Source organism: Hylobates moloch, unplaced genomic scaffold (assembly GCF_009828535.3).
Source record: "Hylobates moloch isolate HMO894 unplaced genomic scaffold, HMol_V3 SCAFFOLD_12, whole genome shotgun sequence".
Taxonomy (NCBI): Eukaryota; Metazoa; Chordata; class Mammalia; order Primates; family Hylobatidae; genus Hylobates; species Hylobates moloch.
Genome location: NW_026652287.1, coordinates 53,116,178 through 53,137,349, shown reverse-complemented (window position 1 = coordinate 53,137,349; position 21,172 = coordinate 53,116,178). Strand labels below are relative to the sequence as shown.

At 42.3% G+C, this 21,172-nt stretch overlaps 1 protein-coding gene across 1 annotated transcript in view; it reads right to left on the bottom strand.

Annotated features, from left to right (window-relative positions):
* LOC116478765 (zinc finger protein 43-like) overlaps positions 1-17,294 on the bottom strand; it is a 32,006-nt gene extending 14,712 nt beyond the window's left edge. Inside the window, 1 exon segment of the mRNA XM_032170265.3 lies at positions 16,906-17,294. Within this exon segment, the coding sequence (XP_032026156.1) occupies positions 16,906-16,935 (30 nt within the window). The 5' untranslated portion in view covers positions 16,936-17,294.
* Between the last annotated feature and the right edge of the window lie 3,878 nt (positions 17,295-21,172).

The window sequence follows — 21,172 nt, the reverse complement described above, 5'->3', positions numbered from 1 at the left end:
ATATATATAAAATAAAAAGAAAAATGGCGGGGCATGGTGGATCACGCCTATAATCCCAGCACTTTGGGAGGTCAAGGTAGGCAGATTATGAGGTTAGGAGTTCGAGACAAGCCTGGCCAAGATGGTGAAACCCCGTTTGTACTAAAAATACAAAAATTAGCCGGGTGCGGTGGCGGGTGCCTGTAATCCCAGCTACTCGGGTGGCTGAGGCAGGAGATTTGCTTGAACCCAGGAGGCAGAGGTTGCAGTGAGCCAAGATGGCACCACTGCACTATAGCCTGGGTGACAGAGAAAGACTCTGTCTCAAAAAAAAAAAAAAAAAAAGAAAGAAAGAAAAAAGGAAAATAACTATTTAGGGAAACAGTCTGTCAGAGAGCCCTTGATAATCAAGTGAATAATTAACATAAAATGCACTAGAACAAATTTTAATATGTGCTGATGCACGCAAAAAGACACAGCATCGCTGCTGTGATACTGCCCCCAAAAAGTAAATTATAATCTAAATTTAACCATAAAGAAATATCAGTTTTATGCAAAGTTCAAGATACAGATGTCTCCCATGTTCTGTAATTTTTTTTTTTTTTTTTTTTTTTTGAGATGAAGTTTCGCTTTTGTTGCCCAGGCTGGAGTGCAATGGTACGATCTCGGCCCACTGTAACCTCTGCCTCCCAGGTTCAAGCAATTTTCCTGCCTCAGCCTCCTGAGTAGCTAGGATTACAGGCATGTGCCACCATACCTGACTAATTTTCTTGTGTTTTTAGTAGAGATGGGTTTCACTATGTTGGTTAGGCTGGTCTCAAACTCCTGACCTCCAGTGATCCACCCACCTCGGCCTCTCAAAGTGGTGGGATTACAGGCATGAGCCACCACACCCGGCTGTAATTTTTTTTTTTTTTAAAGATGGAGTCTCGCTCAGTCGCCCAGGCTGGAGTGCAGTGGCGCGAATCTCGGCTCACTGCAAGCTCCACCTCCCGGGTTCATGCCATTCTCCTGCCTCAGCCTCCCGAGTAGCTGGGACTACAGGCGCCCAGCATTACGCCCGGCTAATTTTTTTTGTATTTTTTTTAGTAGAGATGGGATTTCACCGTGTTAGCCAGGATAGTCTCGATCTCCTGACCTCGTGATCCACCCGTCTCGGCCTCCCAAAGTGCTGGGATTACAGGCGTGAGCCACCGCGCCCAGCCAACCTGGCTGTAATTTTTAATAGTAATTTTTAGTAGTCTATCTTTAGCACCCATAAAGCAAGTATATCCTGATAATATTTTTCAGAACTTTCTGCTTTATAAATGTCTTGTTTAAACAAGCATTTTCTGAATTCTGTTCTGCATAGAGCTAATGAAAAACACAGACTGAAACTCAACATTACATGTTCTCCAATTTTAGTAAGGACCCCAGTTTTCCCCAATAGAAATCTTGAGTATCCACACCTTCCCATGTTCAACAACCATGAAAGGATCATTTTTAATATTGCAGTTAATAAAGTCATGGTGAGAATTCTGCATGGCATATTAGAAGCCATGATGTAAAGAATGTAGAGAAGGCTCTGTTATATAGAAAAGAAATATTTTGCAGAGACCCTTGACTATCATAAAAATTTAAAAAGCAGTTAAAACAAACTCATTAGGGAGGAAAAACACAAAAGTAGCGAAGTACAGGTTTGCAAGTACCAAACACATGGCATTCCAGGAAGCAGAGTGGACACAGCTCTTGATCTGAGATATATTTAGCTGAAAAAAAGCCATTTTTTTCTCTATCTCCGGGAATCCTTTCCAGATGAGATTCTCTAGACAAATTACACCTGCATCTTGAGAATATGCCTTTAAAGCTGTCAGCACCACTGTTTGCCTACTACCACCACACCCACAGGCAGAACGACCAAGACCCGCAGAAAAAGTTCACCTATTTTTGTCCTTTATAACAGAAGAGATTCAGCAAGAATGAACTGCTCCATGGAGATACTAATATGAGTTTCACCTTTTCTATCTTCAGGTGCCCTCCTCTGCCATGGACACAAGCAATTTTTGCTACAGTAATGGAAATATGGGCCACACTGTCCTGTCCCTACCAAACCCAAACAGAACAAGCCCTGTAACCACCCTTTAGTGCAAAAGTCAAACTTAACTCTTGTGTATGTATCTTGAACCTTTTATACTTGATTCTAGCCTCATTTTAGAGTCACATGAGGCACTTAATTAAAACAACATGGATGCTTCCACCCAGAATCTGAACCAAACTATAAACAGAATAAGCAGGCCTGACCTAAATAAGGCCTCCAAAAGGGGTGAATCTGAACAGAAAAAAGCAGAGAGACGAACTATGTAGAATTCCGTTCCCTGGCCGGGCGCGGTAGCTCACGCCTGTAATCCCAGCACTTTGGGAGGCCGAGGCGGGCAGACTGCAAGGTCAGGAGACATCCTGGCTAACAAGGTGAAACTCTGTCTCTACTAAAAATACAAAAAATTAGCCAGGCGCAGTGGTGGGCACCTGTAGTCTCAGCTACTGGGGAGGCTGAGGTGGGAGAATGACGTGAAGCCAGGAGGCGGAGCTTGTGAGCCGAGATCCCACCACTGCACTCCAGCCTGGGCGACAGAGCAAGACTCCATCTCAGAAAAAAAAAAAAAAAAAAAAAAAAAAAATTCTGTTCCCTATGCCACTGGGATATTTCCTGTTCGGTTTTTCCTAAGCTTACCTAAGACAAAATTAAATTCCAGAGTTTGCAGAGTTTGTGTAATTTTAATCTTTTTTAGCCACTGCCCTGTCAATTTCATAACATATACCAATAAGCGATTTAAACAAATCCCTTAAGGTTTTCTAGAGGAATTTATTATTGTAAGATAAATATGTATTCTTAGCAAGGTAAGATGAATAGAAACAGTAATATTAACTTTTTTCAATAAATATTCCTTTAAGCGATGATATCAGAAGTCAGAACAATACAAAGAAAGTGGACAAAGCCCAAGTTTTTTTTGCACACATTTACTCATTGTACCAACCATATAATGCTAAATTCAACCATGTACCCAGCTGCTTGCCTAGACTAAAAATTCCTGGATGATAGGGACGACTGCTTCATCTATTTTTTTAATGGCCATATGAAATGGTAGAAATTAGTTTATCTGTTTGAGTCTCCTGTTTTTCACTCAATGACAAGAAAACTGGAAAAACTCTCATCTGGGTACCAACTTTATAAGATGAGAAACAAGAACAGCATGACTAATTTATCTTGGACTGAGACAGAGCAGAATTAACCATTCTTGTCAGCCTGACACAATTCTGTTCTGGACATTTTCAAATGTCACAAAGATGTCTAGTTGATTGTGAGAGGATTCCCAGTGACCCAGAGCTGACTGCCCAGTGAAAAGCTGGGCAAGAAAGAATCAGGCCTTTTTTTTTTTTTTTTTTTTTTTTTTTTGTGAGATGGAGTTTCGCTCTTGTTGCCCAGGCTGGAGTGCAATGGCATAATCTCAGCTCACTGCAACCTCCAAGCGATTCTCCTGCCTCAGCCTCCCAAGCAGCTGGGATTACAGGTATGTGCCACCACACCTGGCTAATTTTTTTTGTATTTAGTAGAGATGGGGTTACACCATGTTGGTCAGGCTGATCTCGAACTCCTAACCTTAGGTGATCCACCCATCTCGGCCTCCCAAAGTGCTGGGATTACAGGTGTGAGCCACCGCACCCAGCCTCAGGCTGATTCTAAATAGAAAATAGAACTGCCCGGCCGGGTGCGGTGTCTCACGCCTGTAATCCCAGCATTTGGGGAGGCTGAGGCGGGTGGATCACGAGGTCAGGAGATCGAGACCATCCTGGCTAACATGGTGAAACCCCGTTTCTACTAAAAATACAAAAAAAGAAAAAAAAATCAGCCAGGCGTGATGGCGGGTGCCTGTAGTCCTAGCTACCCTGGAGGCTGAGGGAGAACGACATGAACCCAGGAGGTGGGAGCTTGCCGTGCGCTGAGATCATGCCACTGCACTCCAGCCTGGGTGACAGTGAGACTCTGTCTCAAAAAAAGAAAATAGAACTGCCCTGGTAGAGCGCCAGAACCTGCATCACCTGTCCTGATTAGCTAGCTCTTAGGTAAGAAAAAAGACAAAAATACTCTACTCCAGTATCGTATTTTATGGGTAGGTATAGCTGTGGTCATATCTCTGGACATTTTATGGTCTTGATCTCTCAATCCTAAGATGCTTGTTCACACTTACAGATTCTGCCATTAGATTCTATTTATACCTGGATCCTCTCACGTAAGTGTTAGCAGGTCACTGAACAAAATCTGAAAAGTTCAAAAAACCACACTCTCAAAGGGGTCTTTAAGATGTCTATGTTGATTTCTCACAATGCAGAAAATGTCTCTTGCTGATTTTCTGTACATTCTCAATCCAAAACCTGGCCCTGTCTTGTGAATCCCATGCAGAGGCCAAACTATATGTGCAGATTCTATGTTGGATCAACCTGGCTCTGCATTCTTGGGTGTTAAAGCAAGCAGGGTACAATCAAAAGAGAAATCCCCTCATAGAGGCTGCTGTAGCACATTTTAAATAATATGTTTACCTAAAAAAAGAAAGAAGAAATCTGAGGCAACATGAATATAAGTAAATCATTTATTTGGGCCAAGCTTGAGGATTATAACCTGGGAGCAATGATTCAAGTTGTCTGGAACGTAAACTTTAGCAGCAGTTACAAGTAGATTTGTAAAGGCAAAAAAGAGGGGCAGAGAGTGGACTGGTACAAAGTTGTTTGTCAGGTCCACTTAGGCTGGGCACGGTGGCTCATGCCTGTAATACTAGCACTTTGGGAAGCCAAGGCAGCTGGATAACCTGAGGTCAGGAGTTTGAGACCAGCCTGGCCAACATGGTAAAACCCTGTTTCTACTAATACAAAAAATTAGCTGGGCATGTTGGCATGTGCTTGTAATCCCAGCTACTCGGGAGGCTAAGGCAGGAGAACTGCTTGAACCCGGGAGGTGGAGGTTGCAGTGAGCCTAGATTGCACTATTGTACTCCAGCCTGGGCAACAAGTGCGAAACTGTCTCAAAAATCAAACAACCCAACCAACCAAAAAAAAAAAAAAAAAAAAGTTGTCAGGAAGTCTTATTTATTTACAGAAATAACACTGATTATTGATTGGATATACATTGTTAAGGTTTAAGGTATGGGTTATAGTGTCCAGTGTGGCATTATTAGTTTAGTTTACAGCTACTTGTGGCAATAACAAATAGTTTCAAGAGATAAATATATAGTTCAAAGGGAGGAGAAATAATTGTGTTCTTATTTTAATGTCTCTGAGTTTGAAAAAAGGACTTGCATTCCTCAGATTAAAGTTTTTTTTTATTTCTCAAATCTCAAAACCCAGAATCAGAATTTGGGGCACAGATTTAGTGGAGCTAAATCTGGTGTAGTGGCAGCAGGTTTCACCTACACAGTTTAGGGCATTTTTAGCAAGAGGAAGAAAGTGAAAGTGGAGATCCTCATATCCACATGTCTACTCAATGCACACGTTACTTTGATCGGGTTTCTGGGCCCCATGGTCTGTGAATCACTTTCAGGTACGAGGATACAAGAGTCATTGAAAAAGGTAAAACAGCCTGGGGCAGTGGCTCACACCTGTAATCCCAGCACTGTGGGAAGCCGAGGCAGGCAGATCAGGAGGTCAAGAGATCAAGACAAATCTGGCCAATATGGTGAAACTTCGTCTACTAAAAATACAAAAATTAGCTGGGCATGGTGGAACTCACCTGCAGTCCCAGCTACTTGGGAGGCTGAGGCAGAAGAATCACTTAAACCCGAGAGGCAGAGGTTGCAGTGGGCCAAGATGGTGCCACTACACTCCAGCCTGGGCAACAGAGCAAGACTCCATCTCAAAAAAATAAAAAATAATAAATAAAGAGGTAAAATGGTTGGTTCCTTCTCTGTGAAGTTTGTAGAAATCTTGTCTATCCTTTCTAGAAGTGACTACAGTTAATTACATATACTAAATAGGCAAAAAAAAATTCCACCTGCATATTTAGGGGACATCATACACTTTGCAGCACAATTGTAAATAGACTGGAAGCCTGAAAGGAACAGTTTCCTCTAGATTAAAGCTTGGTTGGCACCTTATGTGTTTATATTATGTCTGGTAATTCAAGACAGTGTCTGGAAATGGAATTTAAAAAAAATTTCTACAGCCCCAGAGAAACTCCAAAATGATAGAACAGAAATAAAATTGTTTATTACACAATTAAACCAGAATGTGAGCGACATCACAGTAAATCTACTTAAGAGATTGCAAAGACAGAAAGACAGTTCAGCAGGCTCACTAAGCCTGAGCAGTGATTCAGGCTCAGTTTCTACTTACAATGGTGACATGGAAAAAATACTGCTGGGTTTGGCTGAGTGCAGTGGCTTACACCTGTAATCCCAGCACTTTGGGAAGGAGGCGGGCAGATCACTAGGTCAGGAGATCGAGACCATCCTGGCCAACATGGTGAAACCCCATCTATACTAAAAATACATAAATTAGCTGGGTGTGGTGGTGCATGCCTGTACTCCAAGCTACTAAGGAGGCTGAGGCAGGGGAATCACTTGACACCAGGAGGCAGAGGTTGCAGTGAGCTGAGATCATGCCACTGCACTTCAGCCTGGCGACAGAGTGAGACTCTGTCTCAAAAACAACAACAACAACAACAACAACAACAACAACAACAACAACAAAAAACTTGGGTTTTCAGCATGAATTCAGATGATGGTAATTCCAAGAGTTTTCATCGTGCATTCACAGGCACCACGGGACACTAACAGAGCTTCTGAAACAGACACCCAAAGCATTAGAAAGAAAAACAGCTCTCCATTTGAGTAACACTGTATTGAGAAAAAAAATAAAGAAGTTCAAAGCATCTTAAGAAAAAACTCAGATTAGATATAAGATTGATCAAGTCAGCCAAAAATATTCCCCTTAAAGAAATTTCTCTCTAAAAGAAGTGCACAGCTACTCTCAGCACAAGAAACATGAGCATTATGAAAAACATATATATATTCTCAGCAGAATTTTCTAAGGTTTCTCTTCCATGTCTGCTGCTGTCTCATCTCCTAGCCATTGGATGGTAGTTCCATATTGGAATACATCTCACAATTTCCACATGCACCTTTCGATGAAGTATTGAAATCTTGAGATTATTCATATAGTGTAATATATTCAAGTTTGCAACACTGCTAACTGCAGCGCTACTATGAGGGTTTTTTTTTTTTGAGATGGAGTTTCCCTCTTGTTGCCCAGGCTGGAGTGCAATGGTGCGATCTTGGCTCACTGCAACCTCCACCTCCCAGGTTTAAGCAATTCTCCTGCCTCAGCCTCCCGAGTGGCTGGGATTACAGGCATGCACCACCATACCTGGCTAATTTTTCTATTTTTAGTAGAGACAGGGCTTCTCCATGTTGGCCAGGCAGGACTTGAACTCCCAACCTCAGGTGATCGACCCGCCTCGGCCTCCCAAAGTGCTGGGATTACAGGTGTGAGCTACTGCGCCCAGCCTTTTTTTTTTTTTTTTTTTTTTCGGAGATGGAGTTTCACTTTTGTTGCCCAGGCTGGAGTGCAATGGCACGATCTCTGCTCACTGCAACCTCCGCCTCCCAGGTTCAAGCAATTCTCCTGTCTCAGCCTACCAAGTAGCTGGGATTACAGGCATGCACCACCATGTCTGGCTAATTTTGTATTTTTAGTAGAGATGGAGTTTCTCCATGTTGGTCAGACTGGCCTTGAAATCCCGACCTCAAGTGATCCACCTGCCTCAGGTTCCCAAAGTGCTGGGATTACAGGCGTAAGGCACCCTACCCAGCCTCTGAAGAGCTACTATGTTTTTTGAGTGGCCACCTGACCTGTTTTTAGTTGTCCTGTAATAGCAGCATTCCAATTTAGTTAAATGAAATACACTAAAATTAAGCTTCCCTGTAATTATCCTATTGGATAAATTAATAAGCATGTCAGACTAACATCTATTGTAACAATTTGGTAGTGACTTTTCTTTGGATATTAGATATAAATATCTCAGTATAACCAACTTTAATGTACTAGTCATAATGTATGTAGTATTTTAAAAAAATTGTCTGTAACCATATTTCAGTTAAAACCACTTTATATTTCAAAGTATGAGTAAGAATATTAAAATAACTATTTAGGCCAGGCATGGTGGCTCATGCCTGTAATCCCAGCACTTTGGGAGGCCAAGGTGGGCAGATCACAAGGTCAGGAGATTGAGACCACCCTGGCTAACATGGTGAAACTCCATCTCTAATAAAAATACAAAAAATTAAGCCAGGCGCAGTGGCTCATGCCTGTAATCCCAATACTTTGGGAGGCTGAGGCGAGTGGATCACCTGAGGTCAGGAGTTCGAGACCAGCCTGACCAACATGGAGAAACCCTGTCTCTACTCTAAAAGTACAAAATTTAGCCAGGCATGGTCGTGCATGCCTGTACTCCCAGCTACTCAGGAGGCTGAGGCAGCAGAATCACTTGAACCCAGGAGGCAGAGGTTGCAGTAAGCTGAGACTGTGCGATTGTACTCCAGCCTGGGCAACAGGAGTGAAACTCCGTCTCAAAAAAAGTAAATTTAAGGAAAAAAAAAATACAGCCGGGCGCTGTGGCTCACGCCTGTAATCCCAGCACTTTGGGAGGCTGAGGCGGGTGGATCACGAGGTCAGGAGATCGAGACCATCCTGGCTAACACGGTGAAAGCCTGTCTCTACTAAAAATACAAAAAATTAGCCGGGCGCCGTGGCGGGCACCTATAGTCCCAGCTACTTGAGAGGCTGAGCCAGGAGAATGGCGTGAACCCAGGAGACGGAGATTGCAGTGAGCCAAGATAGCGCCACTGCACTCCAGCCTGGGTGAAAGAGTGAGACTCTGTCTCAAAAAACAAAAAATAAAATACAAAAAATTAGCTGGACGTGGTGGCACATGCCTGTAGTCCCAGCTACTCAGGAGGCTAAGGCAGGAGAATCGCTTGAACCTGGGAGGCAGAGGTCACAGTGAACCGAGATCGTGCCACTGCACTCCAGCCTGGGTGACAGAGTGAGACTCCATCTCAAAAAAAAAACAAAAAAAAAACACCACACACACAAAAAAAACTACACAGACTCCACGGTTGAGTTTACACACTGAACTGTTCTTGCTTTTGCAGTGTAAGTACTTCAGCCTGCAAATATTAGATAATTATCTTGGATTATCAGTTTTCTGTCAAAGAAATTTATTCAGTATTTTTTAGTTTTTATCATTCTGTATTTGTAAATTTAATTCTTTCTTCGTACTAAACTTCCGTGTGCTCTTAAAATGAGCTTTAATCTAAACAAATCTGTGTCTATTTTAAAAGACTAAAAAAAAATTAAATTTTCCCAAATCAAGGTTAAGCAATGAATCTGAGGTCTTAAATAAAGAGAATCATGAGTCAAAAAGAATGCCAAAAGGTTTATTTGGATGTTAATATGATTTAAATATATTTCAAAAAAGCAACAAAAATATCTCCATATAATCTAAATGCTTTAAGAAAAAAAGAGTTGAACAAGATATTCTCTCTTATTTTCAGGGAGGATAATAAAGCCTCTGATTTATAATTTATATTTTCTTTTACAACAGCCAGGTCTCTGGACATACTGAACTCTTGAACATCTGAATTTCAGTAGACATTGGATTCATTGAGCTCCGTCTCAAAAAACAAAAAAAACACAAAACCTGACATCATAAAAGAACAAGAGAAGAAAAAGCAAACTGACCTCTAAGCTAACAGAGGACAAGAAATAATGAAAATCAGATCTGAACTGGAGAGTTAGACAAAAAATTATAAAAATATGGAGAAGACTGGGCGCAGTGGCTCACCCCTGTAATCCCAGCACTTTGGGAGGCCGAGTTGGGCAGATCACTTGAAGTCTGGAGTTCGAGACCAGCCTGGCCAAATAGTGAAACCCGGTCTCTACTAAAAATACAAAAATTGACCATGTGTAGTGGTGGGCACCTGTAATCCCAGCTACACGGGAGGCTGAGGGAGGAAAATTGCTTGAACCAGGGAGGCAGAGGTTGCAGTGAGGCAAGGTTGTGCCACTGCACTCCAGCCTGGGCAATAGAGCGAGATTCTGTTTCAAAAACAAAATGAAACAAAACAAAACAAAAAAAAAAAGGAGAAATCCAGGAGTAAAATCTTTGAAAGAATTAATAAGATAAATAGCGCTCTAGAGAGATTAATGAAGAAAAGATCCAAATAAACACGATTAGAAATGACAATGGCCATTAACACTGACCCAACAACAACAAAATAATTATTCAAGTCTGTAACGAACACCTTTATGTAAACAAACTGGAAAATCTAGAATAGATCGATTCCTAGACACATACATCCTCCAAAGACCGAAAAAAAAAAAAGTATCCCTGAAGAGACCAACAAGATTCAAAATTGAAGTACAATAAATAGCCTAGAAACCAATAAAAACTCAGGACCAGACATATTCACAGAAGAATTCCACCAGATGTACAAAAAAAAGCTGATACCATTCTTACTAGAGCCATTCCAAAAAATTGAGAAGGAACTCTTCCCCAAATCATTATATAATAGCATTATCCTGATACCAACACCTGGTATAAAGCAAAAAAAGAAAACTTCATGCCAATGATCTTAATATAAAATGATGGAAAAATTCTCAACAAAATACTGGCAAACCGAATCCAGCAGTACATCAAAAAGCTAATCTACTATGATCAAGTAGCCTATATCCGTGTGATGCAACGTTATTTCAACATACACAAATCAATAAATGTGATTAATCACATAAACAGAACTAAAGACCAAAACCACAAGATTATCTCAATAGATGCAGGAAAATCTTTCAAGAAAATTTAACATTATTCATGTTAAAACCCTCAGCAAACTAGGCATTGAAGGTACATACTTCAAAATAATGAGTTACTGTCACAAACTCAAAGCCAACATACTGAATGGACACACACAAGTTGGAAGCATTTCCATCTGAAAACTGGCACAAGACAAAGATGCCTTCTCTCATCACTCCTATTCAACATAGCATTGGAAGTACTGGCCAGAGCAATCAGGCAAGAGAAAGAGAAAGAAAGTCAGACTACTCTTGTTTGTAGGTGGCATGATTCTACACCTAGAAAACCCTATAGCCTCAACAGAAATTTTTTTTTTTAATTTTTATTTTATATTTTGAGATGGTGTCTTGCTCTGTCACCCAGGCTGGAGTGCAGTGGCACAATCTCGGCTCACTGAAACCTCCACCTCTCAGTTTCAAGCAATTCTCCAGCCTCAGCCTCCTGAGTAGCTGGGATTACAGGCCACACAACTACGCCCAGCTAATTTTTGTAATTTTAGTAGAGACGGGGTTTCACCATGTTGGCTAGCCTGACCTCGAATTCCTGACCTTGTGATCCGCCCACCTCAGCCTCCCAAAATTGCTGGGATTACAGGCATGAGCCACCACGCCCGGCCCCAGAAAAGCTTTTAAACTGACAAACAACTTCGGCAAAGTTTTAGAATACAAAATAAATGCACAAAAATCAGAAACATCTCTGTACATCAACAATATTGAAGCCAAAAGCCAAATCAAAAACACAATCCTATTTGCCACAAAAAGAATCAAATATCCAGAAATACAGCTAACCAGGGAGGTGAAAGATCTCTATGACAAGAATTTTAAAACTGCTTCAAAAAGTAAGAGATGACACAAACAAATGGAAAACCCTTTTATGCTCATGAATAGAAAAGGTATCATTAAAATGGCCACACTGCCTAAAGAAATGTACAGACTTAATTCTGTTTCTACCAAACAACCAAAAACATTCTTAACGGAACTAAAAATAACTATTTTAAAATAAATGTGGAACTAAAAAAGAGCCTAAATACCCAAGGCATTCCTAAACAAAAAGAACAAAACTGGAAGCATTACATTACCTGACTTCAAACTATACCACAGGGCTACAGTAACCAAAGCAGCGTGGTACTATTATAGAAACAAACTCATAGACCAATGCAACAGAATAGAGAGCCCAGAAATAATGCCACACACCTACAACCATCTAATCTTCAACAAAGCTTACAAGAGAAATGTAAAAAAAAATTTCTATTTAATAAATTTGCTAAAATAACTAGCTACTACTATGTAGAAAACTGAAACTGGACCCTTTTCTTACACCATATACAAAAATCAACTCAAAGTGAATTAAAGTCTTAAACTTAGAATGTAAAATCATTTAAAAAAAAAAACTTTGGAAGGTAACCTAGGAAATCATCCTAGACATAAGAACCAGAAGATTTCATGATAGAGATACCAAAAGCAATTGCAACAAAAGGAAAAATTGACAAATGGGACCTAATTAAACTACAGAGCTTCTGCATAGCAAAGAAAACTATGAACAGACTAACTAAACCAGACAACCAGCCAGGCACGGTGGCTCACGCCTGTAATCCCAGCACTTTGGGAGGCCAAGGCAGGCGGATAACAAGGTCAGGAGTTCGAGACCAGCCTGGCCAATATGGTGAAACCCCATCTCTACTAAAAATACAAAAATTAGCTGGACGTGGTGGCACACGCCTGTAATCCCAGCTACTCGAGAGGCTGAGGCGGGAGAATTGCTTGAACCTGGGAGATGGAGGGTGCAGTGAGCCGAGATTGTGCCACTGTACTCTAGCGGGGCAACAGAGTGAGACTACGTCTCAATTAAAAAAAAAAATTATGTGGTAAACAATTAGTCATATGAAAACACTTCTAGGAGGTACCAAGTTTCATCTCATAAAATTTAGCATTAAACTGAGAAATCAAGATGACAGGATATAGAATACAGATAATCACCTTTACAAATTTACCCTGCAAAAAGAGTAACTGATGTTTTTATGAATCTGTGTAACTCACCACTTATATACCACGTTTTCTTATAAAAATGTATTAATTTTGTACAGCCAAATAAAGAAGATTTTCCCTATTCTTTCCCTTGGTAGCATTCTAAAAGCTAATCCTTGGAATTCTGTTGAAAATCACCCAGCCATAAAATAAAAGACACCTGAGAAGATTCCTAAACTCACTCTGGGAAACAGAAAGGTAAATGTTAAATTTTTTTAATTTTATTTGTTTATTTTTTAAACAGAGTTTCCCTGTTGTCACCCAGGCTGAGTACAATGGCGTGATCTCGGCTCACTGCAACCTCCGCCTCCCAGGTTCAAGTGATTCTCCTGCCTCAGCCTTCCGAAGTAGCTGGGATTACAGGTGCCTGGCCCTGCACCCAGCTAATTTTTTTGTATTTTTAGTTGAGACGGGGTTTCACCATGTTGGCCAGGCTGGTCTCGAACTCCTGACCTCGGGTGATTCACCTACCTCGGCTTCCCAAAGTGTTGGGATTACAGGCATGAGCCACTGCGCCTGGCCTGTGACACTGTAGCACACATAGCCATTGTGGTTATCTTGGTTTATCCCTAGACAGTACTGAAACCCAGGACCAGAAAAAAACAACGACAACAAAATGATGTGTGGCTGAGGAAAAATCACCCACATTTTTCGAAAGGAAAAACTTGACCTAAAAACATTCTGAGAAAGTCTCTGGCTGGGCGTGGTGGCTCATGCCTATAATCTCAGCACTTTGGGAGGCCGAGGCGGGTGGATCATCTGAGGTGGGCAGTTTGAGAACGGCGTGACCAACATGGAGAAACCCCGTCTCTACTAAAAATACAAAATTAGCCAGGCATGGTGGTGCATCCCTGTAGTCCCAGCTACTCGGGAGGCTGAGTCAGCAGAATCGCTTGAACCCAGGAGGCAGAGGTTGCAGTGAGCTGAGATGGCTTCACTGCAGTCAAGCCTGGGCAACAAGAGCTAAACTTCATCTCGGGGGGGCGGGGGGGTGGGGGAAGAGTCCTGTGCCTAGGGAAAACAAAAGGAAAAAAGAGGCCAGGCATGGTGGCGGAGGCAGGTGGATCATCTGAGGTTAGGAGTTCGAGACCAGCCTGGTCAACATGGAAAAACCTTGTCTCTAACAAAAATACAAAAATTAGCTGGGAATGGTGGTAGGTGCCGGTAGTTCCAGCCACTGGAGTGGCTGAAGCATAAAAATCGCTTGAACCAGGGAGGCAGAGGTTGCAGTGAGCGGAGATCACATCACTGCACTCCAGACTGGGAAGCAAAGCAACATTGTCTCAAAAAAAAAAAAAAAAAAGTAAAGAAGTAAAGAAAAGGAAAAGAGGCACAGAGATTTTTATTTTTTACAGAGTGTAAGGGGATTATTTTTTGCTTTTTCAATATGGAAAATATTTTCAAATAGAAAACAAAATTTATGCCGGACTCGGTGGCTCACGCCTGTAATCCTTGCACTTTGGGAGGCCAAGGCAGGTGGATCACGAGGTCAGCAGTTCGAAACCAGCTTGGCCAACAAGGTGAAACCCTGTCTCAACTAAAAATACAAAAAAATTAGCCGGGCACGGTGGCAGGTGCCTGTAATTCCAGCTACTTGGGAGGCTGAGGCAGGAGAATCAGTTGAACCCAGGAGGTTGCAATGAGCTGAGATTGCACCATTGCACTCCAGCCTGGGAAACAAAGCAAGAGGAAGGATGGAAGGAAGGATGGAAGGATGGAAGGAAGGAGGAAAGAAAGAAGGAAAGAAGGGAGGAAAATTTAAGTCCATCCAATGATTTTTCAAAAAATAATTAAAATATTTGTATCAAAAAGGTACAGATATCTGAAATATCTTTATCTAAAATGTATCTCTGTATCTAAAATGTACACACACACACACACACAAAAAATAGCCCGGCACGGTGGCTATTTTTAAGTGCTGTAATCCTAGCACTTTGGGAGGCTGAGGTGGGTGGATCATCTGAGCTCAGGAGTTCGAGACCACCTGGTCAATATAGTGAAATCCTATCTTTACTAAAAATATAAAAAAATTAGTTGGGCGTGGTGGCAGGAGCCTGTAATCCCAGCTACTAAGGAGGCTGAGGCAGGAAAGTCGCTTGAATCCGGGAGATGGTGGTTGCAGGGAGCCGAGATAGCACCATTGCACTCCAGCCTGGGCAGCAAAAGCGAAACTCTATCTCAAAAAAAAAAAAAAACAAAAAAAACAAAAAAAATAGTTGATAACGTGAATTGCAGAGAAGGTGGCATTTGGGAATATCAGAAATAAAGGAAAATTTAGTTTAGCTTTTTTTTTTTTTTTTTTTGGAGACGGAGTCTCGTTCTGTTGCCCAGCCTGGAGTGCAGTGGCGCAATCTTGGCTCACTGCAACTTCTGCCTCCTAAGTTCAAGAGATTCTCCTGCCTTAGCCTCCCGAGCAGCTAGGACTACAGGCACGCACCACCATGCCCAGCTAATTTTTGTATTTTTAGTAGAGACGGGGTTTCACTATGTTGGCCAGGCTGGTCTTGAACTCCTCACCTCGTGATCCGCCCACCTTGGCCTCTCAAAGTGCTGGGATTACAGGCGTGAGCCACCGTGCCTGGACTGAAAATTTAGTATTTTACTCAAACCCATTAGGCTGGAGGAATGGGGAGTAGGGTGTAGACTTCAGACCCTGCTTGAAACATACGAGAAAAATGCAGAGGAAAATCACTCTTCTGTGGAGTGTGAAAATAATTAAGTGGCAGGCAATTAGACTGAGCTCACTCTAATGCTAGGGTTTCTACCTTATAAAAATCTAACTCAAATGTATATTTTGTAAATTGCTACACTGAGGAAAAAAAATTCAGCCTTTAAACAACTATAAACTGCCAATTAACCCGATTATATAACCAGGAAATTTCCACCTTAATCGTACAAATTAAAAAACTATATAACTCTACCTAACAAAGTACTGAATTTGGTTTTCTTCATCATGCGCCTTCTAAAAGTCTTTCCTGGCCGGGTGCAGTGATTCACACCTGTAATCCTAGCACTTCGGGAGGCCGAGGCAGGCGGACTGCCGGAGCTCAGGAGTTGGAGGCCAGCCTGGGCAACACGGTGAAATCCGGTCTCTACTAAAACAGAAAAAATTAGGTAGGTGTGGTGGTGCGCGCCTATAGTTCCAAGCTACTCAGGAGGCTGAAGCAGAATTACTTGAACCTGGGAGAGGGAGGCTGCAGTGACCCCAGATTGCACCGCTGTATTCTAGCCTGGACGACAGAAAGCGAGACTCCGTCTCCAAAAAAAAAAATTCCTTCATTCCCCACGGACCCCAAAGTACAAACCTTACAGTCTTAAATTACTCTTTGATTAATATTTTTGTGGTGACTCTCATTTTTTTTTTTGTTTTTTGAGACGGAGTCTCACTACGATGCCCAGGCTGGAGTGCAATGGCGCGATCTCGGCTCACTGCATCCTCCGCCTCCCGGGTTCAAGCGATTCTCCAGTCTCAGCCTCCCGAGTAGGTGGGATCACAGGCGCCCACCACGCCCAGCTAATTTTTGTATTTTTAGTAGAGACGGGGTTCACCATATTAGCCAGACTGCTCTCGAACTCCTGACCTCGTCATCCGCCCGCCTCGACCTCCCAAAGGTGCTGGTGGGTGCGTGACCCACCGCGCCCGGCCGACTCTCCTGTTTGTAATAGACCAAAAGAGGGACTGGAAATACCACAGACCAAAGCTCTTCCTATTCATGAAACTGCATCACGAGTCAGGATTCTCCCCTGACGACCCTCCTGTGGCCCCTGCACAATTTGGGAGAGACGCCGCGTTGCGGCTGCAGAGCTGCCTACAGAGGGCTCCAGGCCGGGACACAGTCACTGCCCAGAGAAGAGACAGGACGCCCGGGGCCGGCTGCCAACACAGCCGCCATCTTATGGATGAAGGAACTGAGGCCGAGCTGGGCAAGAACTCCGGCACGCGAAAATTGTGGAGCTGACTGCGGGAAGGCCTGAGTCACGCCACAGCCCCTTCCCCCTCTCGGGATGTCGGACCGGCACTCTCACCATTTCTAGGCTTCCGGGGGGTCCTGGCATCTTAGCTGTGGATCCCCTAATACCTGCAGGTCACAGAGCCACAGAGGCTGGACCTCTAGCAGCAGAGGACACAGAAGAGTGGAAACGAGACGCGGAGCTCCAACTGCAGCCAGAGACAAAGGCCCCGCCACATCCCGGAAGCCGCCCTGTCCTCTCCTGCCCCGTGCCTGATTGGACGGTTTCCAGCCCAGCGTCCCTGATTGGATAACTTCTAAGGTCCTGCCCCCCGCAAACCCTGAGTGAAAGATGTGATCAGACGCTGGGCTGAATGAAGAAAGAGTGACAGCAGCAGCCTTTTCAGGCAGGGCTTCCTCCTTGAGCTGAGCAGGCCCAACCTAGAGGGTATTTGCCTTTAACCTTGTGTATAAGGTCATCTGCACTTATACTATATGGCTAGTAAAAAATGAAAATAATTGTTTTTAAATTTCACCTTTTATGACCTTCTTGGCTTCTGGTCCTTTGAGTAGGAAGTATTACAAACATTGAATATTTTATTATTTATCCTCTGTGGGGTTTGTTTTTCTTATTCTTGAGAGGGACCCTCTCTCTGTTACCCAGGCTGGAGTGCAGTGTCATGATTGCAGCTCACTGCAGCCTCAGCAATTTACCTGTCTCAGCCTTCTGAGTAGCTGGGACCACTAGCATGTGCCCCCATGCTCAGCTAATTTGTTATCATATTTTTATTTGTAGAGATGAAGCCTCACTAGATAGCCCAGAATGGTCTCAAACTCTTGAGCTCAATGAATCCTACAAAGTCAGCCTCCCAAAGTAGTGGGATTATAGGCATGAACCATCACATTCAGACTGAGTTTTTTATCAAAAAAAAATTTTAAAGCATTGAGGTCCATTAATAGAATTTAAGGATATGTTATGCACATTTTTAAAAGTAAGTTAAAAAGCATATACAAAAAGAGAGAAAATTTTTTAAAAAACTAATTATATAGGTAATATTACCAGAAAAAGTTTAGATCTCCTGACTTTATGTTGCAGTATGCTAATGGAATATTCTTAGTGGACAGTATTCTATTTTCATAAGAAATTCAAAACAAGATAATTTCCAGGTTTTAGAAACTGATGCAAAACATAAAAATATAGAAAATCGCTAACGTGTTCCCATGCTATAGCGTTACTTGAAATATAAACTGGGCAAACTCAGCAAAAGACAACTTAATCTCAAGTTTCAAAATAGGTGCAGAAGTTCTAATAGAATAATAATGGAATCCAGGATTTTATTCATAAAAAGGCTAAAAAGCAACCATTCTCTGTGATTTTGAAAGTAGAAATTTGTCTAAACAGATGTGTATTTGCATCTACATTTGCCTACTTACTTATATATATATATATATATATTTTTTTTTTTTTTTTTTTTTTTTTGAGACGGAGTGTTGCTCTGTCTACCAGGCTGGAGTGCAGTGGCACGATCTCGGCTCACTGCAACCTCCACCTCCCGGGTTCAAGCGATTCTCCTGACTCAGCCTACTGAGTAGCTGGGACTACAGGCACATGCCCCCCACGCCCAGCTAATTTTTTTTTTTATGATATATCCATTTATTCAGATTACTCAATAATTAAGAATTATATTTTCTATGAATACCAGCTAATTTTTTGTATTTTTAGTAGAGACAGGGTTTCACCCTGTTAGCCAGGATGTCTCCTGACCTGGTGAACTGCCCGACTCGGCCTCCCAAAGTGCTGGGATTACAGGCATGAGCTACCGTGCCCAGCAGCTTTTAAACATTTTAGGAAAGCATGAGACATCAATCAATATGTATAAGATCTTCCTTCCCTCCCTTTTTCCACCTCTTCCTCCCTCTCTCTCTTTCTTTCTTGGTTTGATCCAGTAATGCAGGACAACTTGAGGTGAGGGCTTCCAGGTCATAAGTAAATAAGAGATAAAAGTCTGGATTATTTTGAGTCCTTGATAAGCATTCAACTGAATACACAATTTAGTCTGGCTCAGTGAATCTGCATATCTAAATTAACAGCAGTGCAGAGGAAGCAATCAGATGTGCATTTGTCTCAGGCGAGGCTCAGAGAAATGACTCTGAGTTCTGTCTTTTGTTCTCAAGGAATTTCCTTGTTGGCTAATCGTAAAGTATGTAGCTTTTTTATCTTTGTAGTTATCTTATTTAGAAATAAAATGGGAGGCAGGTTTGCCTGACATAGTTCCCAACTTGACTTTTCTAGTGGCTTAGTAATTTTGGCATCAAGAGACTTATTTTCCTTTAACAGTGGAAACCTCTTTCATTATCAAGTGTAGAGGTTAATAAAAAAACTCATAAACACAAATATAATTATTGCTACATCTTTCAGAATAGCCCATTCTAAATTTTTTTTTTTTTTTTGGAGATACAGTCTCGCTGTTACCCAGGCTGGAGAGCAGTGGTGCAATCTCAGCTCACTGCAACCTCCGCCTCCTGGGTTCAAGCAATTCCCCTGCCTCAGCCTCCCGAGTAGCTGGGATTACAGATGTGCGCTACCACGCCTGGGTAAGTTTTGTATTTTTAGTAGAGACGGGGTGTCCCAATGTTGGCCAGGCTGGTCTCAAACTCCTGACCTCAGGTGATTCACCCGCCTGGGCCTCCCAACGTGCTGGGATTACAGGAGTAAGCCACTGCACCCAGGCTAGAATAGCCCATCCTAATTTAATTCTCATTTACTATAGACTTTTTTCATAATTTTATAGTGGATCTTAATGTTGGAGGCATTCAAACCAGAGCAACTTAATCTTGAATAGCAGCTGTGTGAAATATGCTGAAACCTTCTTGGCTGCCTCCCCAGGTTAGGCGTTCTTAGTCACAGGATGAGATAGGAGGTCAGCACAAGATAAACAAGATACATTGCACTTAGCAATTTGTCATAATCTTCTCTGTTAGCAGGGTGCAGGCAGAAACATAGAATCACATATTTAGGTCATGGATGCAGAGATATGTCACAAAGCTCCTGTGGTTAGGGTCAAGAAAGGAGCTTCCAATCCCCTAGATGTTGGGCTCAGCAATATATCACAATACCAAAATTATGTGAGACCCAGGAAAAAAGGAGAGTCACATCACCTAGGTGCTGGGTCCAGTGATATTTCACAATTATCCTTTGTAGCAGGTTCTAGTCAAAAAAGGAGAGACACAACACTTAAGTGATGAAGAAAAAAGAGTATGTCATAACACATTTCTGAACAGAGCCCATTCAGGAGACTCATACCTAGGTGTTGGACCCAGCCATATATATCACAATACAAAATATATGCAGAGGTCAGGAAAAAAAAAAAAAAAAAACAAACAAACCAGAGATCACATAACCTAAGAGCTGGGCCCAGCTACATATCACAAGCACCCCAGTGGACAAGGCCAAAGCATGAGAACAGAGTCACATCACATAAGTGCTTGACTAAGCAGTATGTTACAATCCAAACTGTGAACACATCCCAGGAATAAGAGTCACATCATCTAAGTAATGGGCCCAGAGATATGTCAAAGTAACCCCTGTGGAGAGGAACCAGGCAGAAGAATCACATAGCCTGTGTGCTAATCACAGTGATAAGTCACTCTCTTTTATGGGAGCATGGCCATAGCAGGAAAGAAGGGTCAAATTATTTGGGTTCTGGGCTCAAATATATGTCACAATCTCTCCTATAGGGAAAAGCCAAGTAAGAAAGTCACATTATATGGATGATGGGTTCACAAATATGTCACTATGCCCACTATGGGCAGGGTTCAGGCAGGAGGCTCACATTACCTTAGTTCTGGGACAAACAATATGTCACAATGCCTGATGAGGAAAAATGTAACTTCATTTTTGGTGTTTAGCCCTGCAGTATGTCAAAGTCTACATTGTGAGCCGAATGTAGGTAGAAAAAGAAGCATCACAACAGCTAGGTGCTGGCCCAGTGATAGGTAACAATTCTTTCTGTAAGCAGCAACCTAGTAGAGAGAGAGTCACATTACTTGGGTGATGGATGCACAGACAGATTATAATGCTTCCTGCAAGCAGGACCCAGCAAGGAAAGTTACATCACCTGGATGTTGCACATAGCAATGTCACAATGGCCCATGAAGACAGGGCACGGGCAGGAGAGTCACATAACAAGGGTGTGGGGTCCAGTGACATGTCACAATGCCCCCCTGTAGGCAGTGCTGAGGCAAAAGTACAGAGTTACACCACCTAGGTGTTGGATTCAGCAATGTGTCACAATCCGATCTGTGCACTAGGCACCAGGCAGGAGAGTCAAATCACTCAGGTG